General features: G+C 41.3%; 1 protein-coding gene across 3 annotated transcripts in view; it reads right to left on the bottom strand.

Moving 5' to 3' along the window:
• The window catches only part of frmd4a (FERM domain containing 4A), a 123511-nt gene that overhangs the window by 69581 nt on the left and 32568 nt on the right, over positions 1–21362 (bottom strand). Inside the window, exon 1 of one of the 3 annotated variants that reach the window (XM_054733627.2) lies at positions 7059–7755. The exons of the other annotated variants lie outside the window; for them this stretch is intronic. Within the exon in view, the coding sequence (XP_054589602.1) occupies positions 7059–7124 (66 nt within the window). The 5' untranslated portion in view covers positions 7125–7755. Of the gene's footprint in view, positions 1–7058; positions 7756–21362 lie in introns of those variants that run through there. 3 annotated transcript variants of the gene reach the window in all.

Here is a 21362-nt window from a genome sequence, read left to right as displayed (position 1 = left end):
TTAAACGCAGATTTCTGGCATTGTTGCATTAATTCACCCTGATAACTGAGCCAGCCCCTGCCCACGGCTGTCTGACTCATCCCGACGGTCCAGCTCCACATTGCATATGGGTGTGTGTGTAGAAGTGTATGTTTATGGAATTGCCCTCGAGTTAGGCTCTGCCCATCACAAGCAGCAACGGAGGGGGTTGAATGTATTTTTTTTGAGACTCCACAAATGGCGATGTATTGTGTTACAGAGCCAACACAAGAAGAAACATCAATTTTTATCCCAACGCTTCGACACCCACAGCAAGTGTTAATCCATTTCTCACTATATTTATCTGCGTATGCTTCACATCTCTAGGATGTTTATTTATCTCACAGAGGCGAGGCATGCAAAAAGTAGAGGGCCTCCCATCATTCAGTTGGGCCAGAACCAATCACCATGGCTTCTCCACTGGGAAGCATCCACTTAAATGATCATCCAGGCATCAGTGTCTGCGTGGGCAGTCCTGGGAAACAAGCTTGAATGATCAAGAAAAGTAAATGCATTTTAAAGAAACTAGGACATTTTTGTGAAATGTTGCAGAGTCTGGGATGATTGAAACTTTAGGACAGGTTATCCCTGTCAGATTGTGTTGTTCAGCTCATATCTGCTCAACCTGCAGCAAGGTGACTCTCTCTCCCTCTCTCTGTGTGCGTGTGTGCGTGCGTGTATGTGTGTGTGTGTGTGTGCGTGTGTGCATGCGTGTGTGTGCGAGCATGCGTGTGTGTGTGTGTGCGTGTGTGTATTTTACACACATGTTGGTGTGTGCCAGCATGATAAACATTTTAGGCACAACCAGAATGGAGTCAGCCTGAATGGGCCCTGTTTATTTCTCTGACATTGCCTTGAATAAAAAACCAGTTTGAGTGTGGCGCACAGCCAGACTCACACTCTGCTTTTGCTTCACCCATCTACAGCTTAAAGGAATTAGAAAATGTTATTCCAGTGGGCCAATCAGCAGCCTATTATGGGAGTAGCTGGGTTTTTGAATGAGGTGCTAGATGTGCATTTGGCCCGGGTGAATAGAATTCATAACGTCTGAATTATTCACCATGGAAAGACTCGTTTTGGACCAGCTGACATCAGAATCTAAGCTATGCAAACAATGGAAATGAAAGGATGAATAATCATAGCTAAATAGTTTATGGATGCACACATGGAGATTATTTATAACTGATATTGATAACCGATTTTTCTTTATGTCCACCGACACAAAGCCTGAGACCAATAAAAATTCAAATTACTACCCAATAGTGGTTATTCCTACAACTTTTTTTTAAAAATAACTATTCCTTATTAAAGGAAAATAGCTGCTCTTCTAGTGTTAAAGCCTCAATCAAACCCATTTTCAGGCTTTGAGAACAAAATGCAACCATTTAGTTAAAGCTTGTAATATCTCAGACATAAATTGTTGTTCTTCAGCATTATTAATTTGAGATGATAAAAGCTAAACCTGAGTATCACTTTTTAATGAATGACAAGGTCTACAAAGGAGGCCAGGATAGAGGTGATGTGACTTAGCAGAGTTAAAAAAACCCCAACATGATCGGAAGTGAGTTTAAAACTGTATGAGGGTTGTTGTTTTTTACATGTTTTCTGTTTCAGTTTGACTCTTGGTCCCACTTCCATGTCCCTAAATGTGAGAAGTATGTTTCTGTCACACACACACACACACACACACACACACACACACACACACACACACACACACACACACACACACACACACACACACACACACACACACACACACACACACACACACACACACACACACACACACACACACACACACACACAATTTGTTTTTAATAAACCAAAGACCTTTTAGGACACATGCTTCTCCTCGCTTGTCATCATGTGAACTGCAGAAATCATGCGTGGTTTTGCTATTCTTTGATGATTTCACACAGAGGACACAGGACCAGCTGCATGGAACGCTTTCGATGCTGCTGGGAAGGGAGCTCGCACGCAAAACACGTCCATTACATTACGCACTGCTTAAGCATCCAATAGAAAGGCCCGTTAAGAGCTCTCTGTAGGGAAATTGACCACCACTTTAAAGAAATAGGGCCGACATACTGTAGATTTTTGCATTTAGGGATTGAATTTGATCACATGAAAAGATGAGTAAGCATGTGAAGTTTAAGTATGAAGCAAACTTTTAGCACTTGTTCACATCAAAGTTTACATATATTTCTAAACTGCTTTTCTTTGTTTTTATTAAACTAAAATCTAATATTAGTGAAAGATTGTTGCACATATGATTTTCCTGAGGGACGTATATTAAATAAAAAATTATATGGGGAATAAAAAATATAGAAAATGTGACAAAAATCTAAACCTTTTGTTTTGCCTTGGAAGGTTGATGCTGACTCTACCTTTACAACAAAATGCAACAAACAAATGAAAAAAAAAAGATTGTAGAAGAGGTGGAGCAAGACAGAATGAATTATGGGTGGCGTGAGGAAGGAGGTCAGTTTGCTTGTAATTGGCAGTGAGCAGACTTGTTATGCAACCTAAAATCACTACATTATTCACCAAATCAATAGCTACACCACATCAACAGCGAGCTTCAAACAAAATAATGAGAGTGTGCACAAAGCAAGCAAATACTTGACATATTCGGAGCTGAATCACTTTGTCACAGCGTTTGTGCGTCTGACAGACTGAATGTTCCCAAAGAGAGCAGACACGCTCCCACCGATACGAACTATGGAGCTTTATGGCTGCAGAAAACAAAGGAGACAGTGGTGCAAAGAGCAAAATGGTACAGCTGTGATGGAAACAATTCCATCCAGCTGAGGTCTTCTCTGTCAGAAGAGACCAGGGGGATGGGGAGAAAGGAAGCGATCTGAGAGGAAGAGGAGCGAGAAGAAAAGCGGTGTGATTTGCCTCCAGGCCTTCATCATACACGGGGAGAGGGAGACGACTGGTACAGTTTGTGAGGTGCAGAAGTAGGGGATTCAATTAGACTACACAAGCAGCAAATGCATTTTTAATCAAGCTGCTTAATTTCCTGATGTGACTGTCAGCCTTTTGTGTGTTCGACCGAGAGGCTTCTTCTCTGCTGTCTCCCCCTCACTGAGAGTGTCCTCCCTTCTCAGCTCCTCAGATCAGCTGCACAATACAAAGCAGCTTTGGCAGGAGCTGATGTGACGTCACGCGCTGGCATTTCACAGCAAATGGTAAACGAGCCAATCAACTGATACATATCGTGTCTGTTTGATTCATATCAGAGGATGCTTTTGTATTGTTGGCAGTGTAATGGCTCATTAAAATGTGAAATATATATATATATATGTGTGTGTGTGTGTGTGTGTGTATGTGCGTTTGAGTGTTTTAAATGTATTAGCAGAACATATGAAAGCATCTTCAAATGAATAAGGCAGCGTCCTGTCGAGACAACAAAGCAACGACCTGCTTTGTCTTGTTGAAAAAAGAGGAGCTTTAAAGGAAATTCTCTGGCTCTGATATTCTCAGATTACCTGAATCATTCATATGGACTGGTGTGCTAATGAAAAAAGCTGTGCAGCCTGGGATATCGCCATGCACTCTGCTGCTACTTTAAGCAAATGAGCTGCATGGATAGGACTCTGGGGGTTCCTCTCTGCTTGAGGATGGAGAATCGCTGTCACTATTCCAACGACCCTTAATATTTCTGTAACAGCCCAAGTCTCCGGGCTAAAGTCACATACACTTTATATAGATTTTATTCCGCGCAGACCCACCATGTTGGTGATACTAATTGAAAGACACTCCATTAATTATATTTTCCCACATTTTATAGGTTAATTTGTATGGCTTTGATTTGATGGTTCATTAAAAAGAGTGTTCGTTTTAGCCTTTCAGCTGTGTGTGTGTGTGTTTTGGATCTGAAGCACGCCTGCACACATTGCCATTTGCACATATGTCCATCAGCCAGACTGGAAGGATTGCACGCAATTTGAATGTTTCTCATTTAGACATGCAAAGCAGGCAGAAAACCTTCTGTTTCGTCCAGCCAGTTTTAGCAATTAAGCAAATAAATAAATAAACAAACAAACAATCTAATTAGTAGAGAGGTAAAAGGAAATCCATTTACTCTCATATGTAGGGCAACTCAAATCCTGTTGGGGCTGTAAATTACTTTCTTTATTGCCTCCGTCATAAATTATTTCTGAAACATTTATTTATTTTTAAATGTTAAACCTTCAACCCCCGCAGAAGAATTCAGACATCAGATCCCTGCGTATTATTGGTGATGCTGCAGCCCTGCAGCAGTGGTGCCAGTATTGCTCATCAGCACCACAGCGTGTCTCAGGAAAGGGCAGATTATGGATGCCTCGAACAGATGCCAGTCGCTGTAAACAATGCTAAAGAGAAACAGCAGCTTAACGACTGAACTCATTACAGCAGCCGAGACATCAAAGCAACCGGGGATTCTGCTGTTACGAAAGTGTTTGTGCAGAGGTAGACTTCGTACGCCTTCACAAATGTTTCTAAATGTGAAGGAATGTGTGCTTGTTGATTGCGTCCGTGCACGCCCATTATAAAGCAAAGTTGTTGCATCAACAGGGACCTCAGGAATCTGCCTCTAAGCCGTGTACGGCCAAAAGCATCACAGGAAACAGCATCACGACTTTCATAACAGTCAGATTTATCTCACTCTCAGGCATCTTTCACCCTATAGAGCTCCAGACGTCACGTGACTCTCAGAGAGTAGACGCCATGTTGGCAGGCAACAAAGGTAAACAAAATCAACGGGATCGGCTTGGATTTTACTTTGTCAGAGTTTACTTCACACTTTAAAACTGAAGAAATCATTTTATATAGTCAGAAATCAAATAGACTAAACATCTCAGACCCTCACCGTGCCCCTGGGATACTTTTTAAAAACGCCAAAAGCTGTCAGAGCGGACCTGGCTTGGGAACACCCTGGGATTTCCCTGGAGGAGCTGGCCCAAGTGGTTGGGGAGTGGGAAGTCTGGGCCTCTCGACTTAGGCTACTGCCCCCGCGACCCGACTCTGGATAAGCGGATGAAAATGGATGGATGGATGGACAAATAACATAGATTTACATGTAAGTAGTTTAAATAGAGTGCTGCGCTGTTTGAATGTATAAACTGAACGCCAAGAGAAATCACTAGTCTGATTTTTTTTAAATAAAATAAATATGTCAGGCAGGAGCGTCTCAGGATCTGTCTGAGATCTGTCTCGGTGAGACAGATAATAGCAATCCAAAGTGTTTTTTATGTGTGATCTGACAATTGATCAACCATTGCTTAAAATGAAATACAGCTTAGCCGCTTAATTGCTGTGATCATAAAACACGTAAACGGCAGCACGCAGAACTCACGAGGCAACGTTTTACGTGACGTTTACTTGCTTCTATGAGCAATAAGACAGAAAAAGCCACGCCAAAATAAGTTTAGGAAGCCCACTAATAATCGTAATAAAAGCATTTAAAATAAATACCATTGAGGAAACGTTCGTTTAAGTACCTGATATGAAGTGGTCGCTGCATAAGCGAACATCTTTACTCTCGGGACCCCACAGCTTCATTTTAGCCCGGTCACTAGTGCGTTTTATTACGATGATCCAACGTTTGCGGCGTTCCGGATCTTGGGGAATTCTGTAGAAGGCTCATCCCTTATGTCGTCCGCGTCTGTTCTGGCATCCTGGGGCACAACAGGAATCTACCATATTTCCCGTTTGAGTTTTCTGACAATAACAAATAACTCAGCTGGGGGCTTCTGCCTGCCAAGATGGCGCCGTTTCGATTTGACCTGTTGCATGCCGGGAAAAGTGACGTCAACTCCCGGAGCTCTATACTTTCTTTGACTTTCCTCTTGAAAATTCTTGCACTTAAAACTGTTCGATTTAAAGACCAAGTTCACTGAGAAACTGTGTTTCACTTTCTATTCTTGAAATTTGATTGGCCATTCAGTTTCACATGCAGGCTAAATGTGAAAATGGTCTACCCCTATTTCCTTCATTAGCTGCTGACTGAAATTAGACAGGGAAACGCTCAGATTAGTCAATTATACATCACACTGAAAACTGCCATTCATGAACCCATCAATCTTCGCTCACATCGATGAAGGCTGTTCCTGAATTAGCGTCCAAGAGAGAGCAGAGAATGTCTCGGCTAGAAGAAGCTAACCGTTAGCATTAGCCATGCTACAACAGGGCAGGACTCCTCCAGGTTTGTGTTATTTTGTGGAGATAACACATCAACTACAAATCAAACGGAGTCTGTGGTAGAGTTGTTTTTCTGTCAGCCAATCAGACGTGAGGCGTCTGAATATCAGGAAATAAGACTCCAAAACCTGCTGTCTTCTGCCCCTCTCCAATAAACTTCTAGCTCCTGAAACAGGAACATCAGAGTGGTTTTGTCCCACAGAAGTCTACTCGCAAGACTTTCATCTGAGAATACATAAGACTATATAAGTACCTCTATCTTGCTCTTGACTCAAAGAAAAGCCCAAAGTTGATACCAAAGCTGTTTCAAACGAGCTGTCGCCATCTTCGCTTTTTTGCTCAGCTGCAGTAGCATCCTCTCCACCAAACCAATAGAGCGCTGTGATTGGCAAGGCACAAGCTGAGCAAAATCCTTTTGCTTGTTCTTTCTAGCATTCTAGGCTAAGAAACCATTGCAAATTAATTAAAAAAGAAATCTGTTTTTTGTAGTTATTAATAGACAAATAGTCTCAAAATCTTGATTTAATATATTAGCAGTCCTCCAAGTTTATTTCCTGATTTTTAACTGACCGGGCTAATTCAGTGATGAGTCATGTTTTATGTTGTCCAAGTTAGATTCCTCGTTAGTTTGTTCCCCAGATATCTTCCTTATGAACAGACTCACGCCTAATGAGAAGATATTTTTTAAATTTTTGCCAATTATTGACATCTGGAACATCTGGAAGAGCCTCGAACATATGTCAGCCTAGAGTCTCCAACTGCAATTAAAAAACTGGCCAGATTATCAGAGAAACAGGAAAGCAAGAAGAGTGAAGATGATCAAACTTTTTCAGAGATAAAAAACGTACCAAAACATCCATGAGCATGTGCTCCAGGGTCACTTCCAAGTCTTCCAGTCGAGCTGAGAGGGTCATCCTTCATTGGTTCAAGAAATTCCCTCAGTTTAAAGTTTAAAAGTTCTGCTATGACACTCTTCTTTAAACTGAACGTCAGTGTTACTCTTCTTCCCCAACTTCATGTACGATCGTGTGATCCTGACCAAAGATCTAAAGATGTAATTGAACCATTTCAGGCCCATGAAATCCCGGTTTTCCAAAGAACTGTGCCATGACAGTCTCGCTTAATTTGTCCTCTCGTTGTTTTCCCTCTTCATCCAGGATTCTCAGACAAGGGGCTGTAATCCAGATCCGATCAACTAAACACGTCCACCTCTGGTCTGGGGCTCTGAGACCTGGCAGCGCTTTGACTGGTGCCCCAAAAATCTTCCCGAAAAAGCTGCAGGTCCCTTTAGAATGTTTAAAACATGATACCAACGATGAGGATTAGAGCTAGAGTAGATCCCTCTGGATCTTATGATTCATTAGTGTGTGGAAGACACTAATGAGTCCCTGTCAGAAGGAGGATGACGAATCTCACTCTTCATCTGAAGAGGAAGCCAACCATTTGAGAAGATGCTAAGCGATGAAGTCCTATGTCTTATGCAGTTTTATATTTTCCAGCTTGCTTGTGCCATTGTGCCCACCCTCTTTCCCCCCTTTTCTCTGTCTCCCTCTTCTTCTCTTCCCATTTTTTGGGTCTCTGTCCACAGTGGACCTCTTTGTGTGGAGGGAGAGCCCGAGGCAGCTGATGCACATCCCTGGGTGCTCTTGGCTGGGGTCATCCGCTCCATCACTGGGCCTCTCATCAATGAGCCTTTGTGGAAGCCTCATTAAGCGTTGGGCTTGGTTGCTGAGGCTCCCAGACACACAGGGAGGGCAAAACAAAAGTGATACGGCCCGGATCTGTGACTGGAAACTTATGTAACAGTAGCATGGAAGGGGTGAAAGCAGGGGAAGAACTGGACAGGGCATGTGGGAGAGCTGAGTGGGGAAAAGAAGAGGATGGAGGGGGGGAGAAGGCTGCATGTTAGATGGAGTTGAATGAGGGGAAATCAGAAGAAGGAAGGGGGAGGGAAGAGAAGGCTTGTTTATTGTTTTTCTGAAAAGTGCTGAAGGAATGCCCCCCCCCCCCCCCCCCCCCATTCTCCCATAGAAGAGGACGAACCAGAAGGGTCAGACTAAAGTCTGGCTTTGCTGTAGCAACAAAACAGGATATGAGTGTGAAGAGGGAGGAACTGACTGCGCTGACAAGCATGCAAGATACCAAAAGCTCAGGCTGCTGGGAGGAATCAGAAAATGGGTCTGTGCAGCTTTAATGTGGTTTGTGCAAACCCCTGTTTGCCTCACAATTGATCAGATGTTAAATATGAAATGCTGTATATGCTGTTTAACTCGATTTTATGGTCCCGACCCTCCAATTACTTCACATTTAACCTCATTCTTTCCTTCTTCTGTTCAATTTCTGTCTCAGCTGATTTTCACATACCTCACTCTAAATCTCATTCTTCCTGTCCTGCCTTTTTCCTCCGCCGCACACAACCGATGTCCCTTCTGACCTTTGCCCTTTCACCTTCCACGACTGTGAGGTCAACAGGAACAGCCACTCATCACTAGAGTTCAGAGCACTGGTGTGTAACTGAATTTAATACGCAGACATCATAATACACACACCGTTTGGCATTAAAGAGAGTACATCCATCAGTTTGTTGCAGCCCTCGGGAGGCTTCCCCGTCTCCCTTATGTTTCTCCTAATGCTTCCTGCTATGAATACGTAACATCTAGTCATTAATAACATCTAGTCATTAATAACCCTGAATCCTCCCTTTAATTCTCCTCCGAACATTGCTCATGCATTATGAATACCTTCTAATGTTCTAACGTTGTGAAGATGGACAGTATATGGCGACTCAGGCTTGTAAAGGGGACAGCTCAGGGAGAATGAATGCTGAGAAGAGTGTTGAGAGCTGCAGGTAGCTTATCCAGACGGCATTTATTACTAGTGAAGAGCTTAACCCCCAACAGAGAGGCAAGAGAGGACAGCGTGTCCTAATGTGACTCAATCTTGGTACCGTCAGGAATGAAACCCAGATTTCTTTTAATAAATCAGCAGTAGTAAGTGAAGCTATTTAAGTAATTTCTCTTCATTGCATATTAAAAGTAGTATTCATACAATACATTTACCTTCTAATATGCACTGAGGAGTGCACATTTTGCTATGCATGCTTAAAATGAAAGGAATAGTTTGTTCCATCATGTTGTTTTCTGCAGATTTACACATCCAATCTGTCATTAAAATACATATTTGTTATGGATTCACAGAAACACAGCTACTTTGAGGTTAAAACCAGATCTTTGGATGCAGAGCCAGCAGGTGAATTGTGCCAAGATGTGCTGCCGTTGTTTGCCACCTCCGCCATCACCAGCATCGTCCTGAAAGCGGACCGTCCCGTTTATCTAGAGTGAGGACACAAGCGTTGTGACCATTGCAGCACTTCAAATAGTTCATCTCAACACTCCCCTCAACAAACGCCTCTTATTCTGATATATGCTAAAAGTGTTTGGTCCTTAAATTTAATTTTCTGAGAGTGCAGAGCGTGTGCTTCTGTGAGTCTGATTCATTGTGATGTCCACCTGGTGTGGAAAGTAGGGATGTGGGTTAATCAAATACTTGGAGGTTAGCCCAACATGTTTCAGGTCTGCACACACACACACACACACACACACACACACACACACACACACACACACACACACACACACACACACACACACACACACACACACACACGCGCATGCACGCACACACGCACGCACACACACACACACACACACTCACACACACACACACACTAATGGCATAATGTCAAAGCTTCTTAAGCACCTGTTAGCATCTATCTGTGAAAAAGGCTTAAGGGCAGTCTTTAAACCAGAAACTATTATGCTACACATGTAAATCCGTATGATCAGATAATCTGAAGAGGTTTTATGTGTCATTACTTTGGGATATGTTTTGTCTTTAAATTTGTATTTTTCTTCTATTTTTTCCACATTGTTTCCATCTATTATGAAAAGTTCTTAAAAGGTGCAGTATGTAAGAATGTAGTGAGAAAATCCCAAAATAGTCTAATGTTGCATTCATTTTGGAAGGAATGTTACTCTGAAACATATTTCATATCCAGCTGGCTGCAGGAATTGTCAGCTTTCTCCTTTCAAAACAAAGGAAGGAGGGACGCAACTACTGTTTATAATTGTGGGTTGCTGTGTCTCTTGCGAGCTAATACTGTAGCGCCAACAATTTGGTTTTGACAACCGGCAAAAGGCTCTGGAGATTTTTAACCCTGCCACTGCCTTTATGGGTGACTCCGCGAGGAAAGTTGACCATTGAGCAGGGTTGATGGTTTTTCCCTTGGGTCCATGTGGCAGGGGTGAGGAGTGAGCACCACCTCACCCCTGCCACATGGACCTCAAGGGATAAACCATCGTAGCCATTGTAATATACAATAACTCTTTGATGACTTGATTATTATTATTATTCTGAGCTACTACAGCAATCAATTTCCCTCTGGGATTAATAAAGTATTTTTGAATTGAATTGAATTGAATTGAATCAACCCTGCTCAATGGTCAACTTTCCTTGCGGAGTCACCCATAAAGGCAGTGGCAGGGTTAAAGTGGTTGCAGTCATCAACTTTTGCCACAGGATGTCATTTTTACTTCATTTCTACATAATGAACCTTTAAAGGTTGAAGGACAAAGTGCAGTTGGGTCATTGCCTTCAGTGCTGTTAGTAAACAGAATTTTGCTGTGTCATTCTGTACCCCAATTCTGTCTTTTCACATTACACCAAATGGCATTGTGCTGTGTCCCTGGTGTATGTGTGTGTGTGTGTCTGTGTGTGTGTGTGTGTGTGTGTTCAAAAACATGTGAAAAAAAGAGGCAGGTGCACTCTACCATCTTACGTCATTGTCACTGCAGAGAGAGTCACCTTGGGATTTCAAGAGACCCATTCATATTCGAAGCAGAGATTGCGCTCATTGACAAATTGAAGCAGAAGATACTATTTTGAATTTAGAGCACGTAAAAGATAAAAACCTGCCTTATATATATATATATATATATAAATATTTTTTTTAGCACTTATCTATTATTTTCCCTCCCGTGCTGCACATGCCCCTCACAGCAGAGTGTAAGTACTCATCTGAAAGGCACTGAGCATACAGAATGGGACAGAAGCATATTTTAAGGAGCTGGTTGTATGAAGGCAGCATTTTCTGCCCCAGTAATCTCAGCCCACTTTGCCCATTGCTGAGGAGGCTGCAGCCACACCAGAGCCGGAAGTAGACACAGAAAGATCAGCAGATGCAAAAAACAAACAACACTATCCTGTCTGCACGGAAGTCTGCAAAACATTTATGAATTGCTCCACTTGAGTGTGCATGTGAGTCCTAATGTTCACACATAATTAGGACTCCATTTTTTAGCAGCGTGAGCAATAAATGTTTGATGATGATGTTGCATATTAAATTTTACACACCACATCGTGGAATGGGATGGAATACACACAATCCCGCTCATACAAAAATACCAGGAGTCGAAAAGAAGAAAATATGATTTATGCTTAATTTAATCAGTTTTGCCCACTGGCAAAAAGTGAACTATAATATCATTGCCTGATTCACAGTATGCACACAATGTTTCATTAACAAATGAATGAAACTCACAAACTCCCTCAGATGTTTATTAGCTAATGAAGTTAAAGTGGCAAACAGTGCATTTGTGTTTAAATTTGTCATGTAGATCAATTATTAAAACCTGGGAAACTAAATCTTCTTTTGCTGCTTAAATTTACATAAAACAGTTTTCAGTTTTTAAATGATTGTCTCCATAAAAAAAATCCACATCAAGGATGCAGCTGTCCTCAGGCTCCTCTCAGGCTGTTATTACATACAACGCCCCATCTTTATGGGCAGTGAATCATTATTATCTCTCAGGTACTCAAAACAAATTTAGTGTGCGCATAAATATATACAGAGGATGCACCTGCACACACACACACACACACACACACACACACACACACACACACACACACACACACACACACACACACACACACACACACACACACACACACACACACACACACACACACACACACACACACACACACACACACACGTTGTCCCTGGGGAGCAGTAACCCAAGCCAGTCCATCCCAGCTCCTCCTACTGCTGCAGGCATGGGTCTAAGCTGCTCGGTACTGTACAGATGGGTCCCACACCTCTGACAGGTGCGCCAGCTCTGGAGCAAACCAGGACCGAGTTGCTCACCAGATTGTCTTTGTTAACGCATAGAGGGGAGGAGAGCTCCTGGGGCTGAAGAGAAGGGACAGGTGTAATTTGAGATTTCCCGGCCACATTGTTAAAGAAATGCAACAGTGGAGATTTTCTTGTGATTTCCTTAAAAAACTTGCTAATGTTTTGTGAATTCCAATTAGGTCTCATTTGTGTCGCTGAGAGTAATGGATGGAATGGGAGAGAAGGCACCGGGCTTGCGAAGGGAAGGATTTGTGTCACCCTGAGGGCCCAGCCCTCCGGCCTGGAAATACCAGTCACCTTCCACCCTCCTCTTGTCTTTGTCCTTCTATACCTCCCTTTCTGAACCACATCAAAGAAGCCTGTGACTGGCAGGGTTTGATCAAGTCAACATCCTGCCTCGATAGTCTTCATTTCTTTATATCCACCTCCCTTTGCTTTAAAGCCATTAAGGGAGGCGAAACAAAGCTGAAGTTGGGCACATTAAAAATGTAGGTGGGTCTTGTGGGGGATGGTGCATGGAGGGGTAAACTCCACGTAATTGCCCCTCCAGGAGACAGCAGGAATAATAGGAAGGCCACTCGCTCACTGGCACAACTCATATTTATTAATTGAGCTCAGCCTTTAGCATATGCTCTCCCCTTTATATCATGTTGTCCCTCCTTGCTAACACCCTCAGCCTCCTAATCTTTCTTTTTCTATTTTTCATTTTCTCCCTCTTGTTGTCTGACTTTTAATCAGCCTTTGTCTCTTGGACAGCCGGAGGAGCAAGATGAGATCATTAATTACATGCCCACCAGCTCCCTGGTCACCACACAGACTCCTACCCTGCCTGGTCGCCCGCGTTTATGTCTCAGAAAGTTGTCATGACAGATGAGAAGAACGATGGTGTTGTCTGGGGTCAAAAGACCAAAGTCACACACATCAGCAGCAGCAGAGCAGCATGCACCTAGACCTAATAGAACCAAAGGTCTCTGGCTATTGTCTTCACTTATCACAAAGGGTACAATAAAAGGAGGGCTGGTCGCACCAGGTGGTTGCAAATTTTAGGCAATACCAGGATTTTATTTTCACCCTTTTGAGTGCTGACCCTGCTGATGGTCTCTTATAGCTATAGGAGGATCCTCTTTCGCCTTTTACTGCACTTGTGGGTTTAGAGAAAGTCACACACCACTTCAACCACAAGGCCTGGAAGACCTGTTCTCAATCAGTCGGTCACTCAAGTGCTGAGGCTCATTATTCAGGGGAAAGGAAGAAGAATTCACATCACACAGCACACCCTGGTGGTTGGAAAGTAAAGCATTTCAAACGGAAGATGTCCAAATGATGGACATTCCTCAGAGGTTACAGACCTACCTTTGTGATGATTGTAGTATAAAACAAAATCCTGCTCATAATTGTTTTTAGATTGCATTTACAAAAAGCCGACAGAATTACGTGGAGTACTAAAAAAGTTTAAACACTGTGCTTGAAAGGTACATTTCAATTTAAACAGAGATTTTCCCTTCAACATACAAATATTATTTAGCATTTTGTTAAGACAACGTTTTTTTTTTCAAAATAAGAATTACATTTTGCACCAGAAGATAATTTGTTCATCTGAAGTAACTGAGCGATGACCAAGAATGTGTTTCTTAGATGGGGTATTTGTTATCAGAGGAACCCAATTCAATCACTTTTATTATTCTGGATATTTAAAAAAAAACATGGTTGCCATTTTTGGCAGATCATTTTAAAATTTGAACTTTAAGCCTCATGGTTCCAACAATAGATCCCTGAGGGACACTACAATTTACTTTGATTTTTTTTAAGTTATGAAACTCTGTATTATCTTTTATTTAGAAATGTTAGAACATATTTTATTCTGAGATTGCCAATTTACACGTAAAACGTCACCATTGTTTTTCTTTTCATTTTGGGTGATTAGGGTCAGGGTCTTCTTTAATTCTTGAAAAAAATCAAGAGTGAGAAGTATCATAGTACAATTGTGTTAGAAAATCATATTCAGACAATAAAAACAAAATTTTGGGCGGTATTTCTATATTTGCACACTGATTGAAACATGTAATCTATATTCCAGTAAGGCAGTTTTACAAGTTATTTCTGTCTCACAAAAATATTTGTTTATTTGGTATACCTGCAGTTCTCAAATATGTAAACAGAATACACTGCAACAAAACGACAGCTGGTTCAGAAAATCCAACCACATCCAGGCACCCCTAGACACACATTAATGGCCTTAACAGCAATGGCAGATGCTCACATCTGTTCAGAATAAAACACACCCATACAGGTTCAGACCCAAACACACACAAGGGTGAGGTATAAATCTGAAACACGTCACCTTTAATTGTTTTAACAAGCTATAATGAGAGCAGCGAGGGTCAGAGAGACACTCGGGATGATGTAAGTATTCCTCTGAGGACAGACGAGCATCAATCTGGCAACCTTGATTTCATATTTGAGTTTAATTCGGCATAATGGCGGTTGTCTACACATGGGAGAGAGGTGATAATGGGGTATTTGGCAACCACAATACAGTGTTCATGAACACTGAGACTGTTGGTGAGAAGAAGAAAAAAGAGTGATAAAAAGGTGTCCAAGAATGTGGAGTACTTAGAAAAAGGGAGATGAGAAAGATGCCTGATTTTTCTGAGAAGGTGAAACATTCTGAGGGAATCACTAAACTAATGTGCAAATATATCTAGGAAGAAATTCATTTTGTGTTAGGCAAATTAAATATAGATGTTTCTGTTTAAAACAAATTATTCCTACAAACTGTTGCATCAGGGATTGCAGTATAAAAAAGTACCTTCCACTTTAAAACTACCTCCACAACACTCATCTCACTCACTCATCCATCCATCCATCCATCCATCCATCCATCCATCCATCCATCCATCCACCCATCCATCCATCCATCCATCCATCCATCCATCCATCCATCCATCCATCCATCCATCCATCCGCCCGGAACCTGCTCAGCCCGGCTCTGGTTCTGCAAAAATGACAACACCAATAAGTCTGTTTGGCAGCAACATATGGGTCCATGTGTCTGAAGCTGATGCTGAGCATGTAGATGTTATGGAGCATGTAAATGTAGCAGCATGCACGCACCCGTTTCTGGATGTGAATGTTTAGAACAAACACATTGGTTTAGGAAAGCGTTTAATGTCGTCGTCTCCTTGAGCAGCTGGGGATGTAAACCATGAAAGAGTCATTAGTGCACTCATGCATGAAAACTGTAAATGTAAAATTGGTGCACGGTGTTTGTGCTGAAGCTGGGCTAAATCAATAAAAGAGCTACGAGATAGCGGAGGGAAAATCGGAGCGGGATTGATGAAACGTTTACCAGATTTTTTAAATTTTTATGTGTGATTTATGTAAATGAACTGGAGTGGATGAGCCTAAAACATGTGTGGAAAATCTAAATTTTAAGGTTGTTTATTTTCAGTATTTGCAGACTTTTAAAATATGGATTTAACAGGAATAAAGATAATAGGGCAAAATTTTACATCAATGCAATTTATTCAATAGCAGCACATCAATATTTACCTATTTAACGACTGCATAGGAGTTTTTGAAGATTGATACGTGTTTACTTCTTTTCCCCAATGTTCACAAAAATCCTTCCAACATGCTGCTTTTCTTGCGGCTAACTCCTCATGTCGGCCCTTAAAACAGCTATGATCAACATGGACCGGTATGTTGTTTCATCTCTTTGTCCTCTCAGCATCCCCTGTAGGCAGTTAAAGCCCAAATGGGTGCTATAGCCAACCAGAAATGGCTGTTACACAAAGATCTACTCCTTTGTGGCTTCAAGAACATTACTTTGCTAATAATGCTCAAAAAACACTAAGGCCAGAAGCAAAAAAACTCTGCAGTCAGGGCATGAACCTGAGTCTCTGGTGTTAGAGGAATGATGACAACCTTGAGCTCCAGGCTGCATTTGTAATTGTAGTGAAGCTCGTCTACCTAGGTGCATGCAGTCTGGTCAGAACTGGAACAGAACAGTCTGCCGCAGGAGACCAGGAAGTCTCACAAGCTTGTTTTTTTGTTGATAGTATACATTAGCAAACTATATGCACCACTAACAGGAATCATTCTTAAATATGATTAAAATCTCTTGAATAAATTATCAGCCTTAAAATGCTTTCTACTGGACTCATTTTCTTAATTAAGCCAACTACACAGATTATGTTAACTTTAAGGATAGGGCTCAAGTGGCTGAGAATGACCATTTTTTTCTAAAAGCATACTGAAAATTAACAATTATATCTGAAATAAAGGTCATTTTGTGATGTTTGGTTGGTGTTGGACCATTGGTGCCAGTTGATAATCAGGAGGCAAATCAGTGAACTCAAAATATTCATAAAGATCCAGGAAGTAAAATGAAGCACTTGTAAAGAACACAGCACAAGGAACGAGGACAAATGACGGCAAAAACAGCAGCGAAAACAGGAAAATCTGACAAATGAACCAGGGAGCTTTTAAACTGTGATTACAAAGTGAGAACAGGTGAGAAGATTAACTGATGAGAAGCAGGTGTGCAGATACTGGGGTGCTGAGAGAGAATTAATCTAACCAAACTAAAGACCAGGGGCCTCGTTTATCAAGCTTGCTTACGCACAAGACGGGGTCGGAAAACTGCGTAAACAACTTTCCACGCAAACTTTGGGATTTATGAAAGAAAACTTAGTGGAAAAATGTGCACAACGTTAAGTTGACTAAAGACCTGGCTTATGCACATTTTGGACATGGAGAGCACCTGCAGAGCTGCTGCTGAGAAGGATAAAATTATGAAATCCTGCAGCATTATCACTTGTACTGCTTTGTTTTCACACAGAACAAGACCCCCCACACGCACACAAACAAGCACGTACACACACAAACACACACACGCACACACAGCCTGAAGCGTAGAATACGGACAGGGGACAGATTGAGACAGAATGTCATGCGTCTGTAACAGTGTGTGTCCTGTCACTGTGACTCGATTGATCATGCGCCCTGGCTTCTTGTACAGGGGAGATCTCTGTTTGCCTGACTGGTTAGCGTGCGTGACTTTCACCCGAGAGTCTGGGGATTCGAATCCTGATTGGACCATTTTTTTTTACATCCGCCACAGATCTCTCTGAAGAATTCACAACATTGACGGCTTCAGCAACGCTGTGCCACTCCGTGGATTTTCTCTTATTTGTTTTGCAAAAGCACTTCCTTTCATTTCTCCATCTCACCCACTGGTAATTCAATTTCTACTTCTGTGATAGATCACAAACCTACTTGGCGTAAGTAAATTTTTTTTTTGCTGAGCTTAAGTACGGTTTTAGTAAGGATTCTACGCTATGTTTGATAAATGAGACCCCAGAATTATGACACTTATTAAGCAGAAATTCCAAACATGGCTCTGATATTTGCTGATAATGTCTAAAATTTCACTGCAGAATACAGTTTTACACAAAAAGAAACCTAAATTAAGAATTTGTTGAAGTGGCCTTACTCTTTAAACAAGAAAAATTATCTTATTGCAGATGTTGAACCAAACCAGTATAAATTAGAGACATGGTGCTAGTATCTTGAGCAGTACCTAAAACATGTTTGTTTTTTTTAGACAAAAGTGCGGTAAAATGTTTTTTAAAAGGGATTTTTAACTTTCTCGAAAATCGATTTTTGCAGTGTGAAAGTAGTATGGCACAAAAGGCAGTTTTTGGTAGTGGTGGGGTACACAATACAGAAAGTAGGAAGGCCAAAATGCAAGGTGGCTGACCAGAAGAGAAATGAGAAAGGGAATGAGCAAAGGGGTGGGATTTCTGTGTGCTACTGGCCTCTCTAGATCTTCACTTTTATGGTTCATTTCCTAATTTCATCATCGATGTCAACCAGTCTGATTTTAAAGGCATAAACAAAGGTATTCCTCCGGTTTCCTCTAGTGCACCTTTATTATTTTACATTTTCATCAAAGACCTTCCACTCAGCTGTTCAGACTGTGATATTCATCTCTATGCTGATGATAATATTATTTATTGTGCAAAGCCAACATCTTACAAAGTGATTTTAAAAATGTTCAGCATGGGCTGTCATCCAACAAACATCTTTTAAATAAATCAAAATCATGTTCCTTGCTGTTCTGGAGGTAAAACTTGACAAATTCAGGTAATAATCTTAATTTGTGCTTTTTTAGATGCATCTCCACTTGAACCAGTTGAAACATTTAAATACCCAAGTGTTTGATTGGATATGTTTCCTTTAAACACACAATATTACAGTCAGAGAACCCTAATTTCCATCTAAAACATATATCAGTCAATCAATTGTTTCACTCTCCATGCCAGGAAAAGAATAGTCTCTCAGCTGCTCTTACCAATTAGGGATGATGATATTATTTATCAAAACACCCGTCTTCACTCCCTTGATGTGGTTTGTAACAGTGTGTGTCGATTCATTCTTCTTTGCCCCTATGGGACACACCACTGTGTGAGGTATGAACAGCTGTCTTGGCTCACACTTTTAGCTAGACGTTCACATCGCTGGTTACAACTGGTCTTTAAATGCATAATTATCCCTTTTACCTAAAACAATATTTAGTACCTTTTAGCTCATTTTGCCGCCTTTGTCACATTTACGGATCCTAGAGTAAGCAGAGAAGAAGGGAAAACACTTTTAATGTGAAAGCTCCTCAAAACTGAAACAGACATCCTGCAGAAATTTGCTCTCTCGCTTCTTTTCAAATGTTCCGAGAGGCACTTCAAACAAACCTTCAGAGTATCAGCTTTGTTACCAAGTCGAAACTAAGTTGATCATCAGATGAAATACCAGAAATAAATGTGTTGATAAAGTATGTTTATTTATTTATTGTCAAACCTTAACTAAATATGGCTTTTGTAATTGTGCACTCACAATTTGCTTGTGTTTATGGTGCTTGAAGTGTACAGTTACATGGTGCTTTCTCTTTGCTTTGATGTAATGTTGTACTGGAGATCTATGGGGAGCCAGGTGAACCATGTGAACTGGTGTGTGTGTGTGTGTGTGTGTGTGTGTGCGTGCGTGCGTGCGTGCGTGCGTGCGTGTGTGTGTGTGTGTGTGTGTGTGTGTGTGTGTGTGTGTGTGTGTGTGTGTGTGTGTGTGAACTTGTTTAACTATTCTACTTAGGACTGCTTCTGGCATATTCAGTAACCTTCTAGAGACCGATGGGCCTTATGGGGACCAAAGTCTGGTCCTAATAAGGCAGACCCCTTTTTTTAGACTCAGGTCTAGGTTTAGAGGTAAGGCGTGAATTGGGTCTTTGTTACAATCAGGTTTAGGGATACATTGGTTAGGACAAGGGTTAGGAATAAATGCAGTTACTAAAATTAATGGCAGTCAGTACAAGGTTCTAATATGGGCAGAAATTCAAGTTTGTGTGTGTGTGTGTGTGTGTGTGTGTGTGTGTGTGTGTGTATGTGTGTGTGTGTGTGTGTGTGTGTGTGTGTGTGTGTGTGTGTGTGTGTGTGTGTGTGTGTGCATGCATGTGTGCGTGGTGGTTTGTAACTGTTTTTGTTAATTAGTGAATATTTATTAAAATTATTATTATAGTTGGTTTGTTAAAGGAGAAAAGAAGAAAAAAATCTTTTGAAGTCTAATAAAAGAAGGTTAATGGGGAAGTAATATTTGTTTGCTTAAATGTAAATTAGTTAGAAACAACTATGGTGGAACTGTGTTTGGCAGTGGTAGGATCAGGACTATAAAAGGTGATGCACCAACCGACGCCCGGTTTTTTCAGTACTCAGACAATCACAGGTACCAAACCTTGGCCCATGTGAAGCACTTTTGCTTATGTGGCAAGCCTGTGTGGAACTGGCAGAGTCTTGATTTAAGCAGCAGGAAGGCAGCCGAGGTTTTTACCCGCACGAGACCAACCACAATCCTAAGCCTTCTACAAAACAAGAAAATAAAATGAAGATGACAAGGAATAATTGTGTGGTCCTTGAGTAAAACCCAGTCATATAAAACTGCAAAGACCCTGCCATCCCTTTCAAGCGGGGATTCTACACAAGTTAAGGCAAGACTTGACAATGGTCTTATTTATTTATTTTTATCCGTGCTCACAGCTGCTTTCTGCTGCTTTTCCATTTAAAATAATTGTCTTATTATTATTATTATTTTTTTTGGGTGTCTCTGTGTATATTCATGAACACCTTCCAATGCAAATAGGACTTTGCATTTGTCTTCAGGATGACAGCAGGACAAAATATCCTTTAGGTCCATTTAATTTCTGCAATTACACAAATAGAGTGTAACGTCCAGCAATGGTCAGTTTTTAGGTACTGTTCGACCATTCAACATCTGGTCAAAAAGGAGACACGAGACTGCATGTGTTCCCTTTAAATTGGCCTGCCTTCATCCCATCAGCTGGAGCTCAGAGCCTCTCTGCAGCTCTGAACACAGATAACGAATTGTAAACAATAATGTTCTCTCGTCAAGGTCCAAGCTTCCCTTATCATCCTACAGGATTCGTCATGCCTCCAAATAAGTGAACAGCCCAGATAATTTCTTAAATTAAATGCCGGTATGAACTTCAAAAACTTATAAGCTAGATAATCATTCAACGTTTGTTTATTGCTGCTTTTAATAACTATAATATAATGAAATGTTTCATTAATCTGTGCTCAATGATTGAAGTTTGAAATGAATGTTATGTTATGATTACAGTGATTGAAATGTGTTTCAGCATGTTGATATGACAAGGTCATCACCATTTGCACTCACACAAGGACAAAGTAAGGTTAAATTAAAACCATGACACATAAATAGTCAACAGCAGTCTTAATGCAGCATGGTGGCGCAGTGGTTAGCACTGTTGCCTCGCAGCACGAAGGTCGCAGGTTCGAAACTCGGCAGCGGCCTTTGTTCGTGGAGTTGCGTGTTCTCCCCATGCATGCGTGGGTTTCCTCCGGGTACTCCGGTTTCCCCACAGATCACA

The sequence above is a fragment of the Nothobranchius furzeri genome, chromosome 4 (assembly GCF_043380555.1).
Source record: "Nothobranchius furzeri strain GRZ-AD chromosome 4, NfurGRZ-RIMD1, whole genome shotgun sequence".
NCBI classification, from domain to species: domain Eukaryota; kingdom Metazoa; phylum Chordata; class Actinopteri; order Cyprinodontiformes; family Nothobranchiidae; genus Nothobranchius; species Nothobranchius furzeri.
Note: the sequence above shows the minus strand (reverse complement) of the source record. Positions and strands in the feature narration are given on the sequence as shown.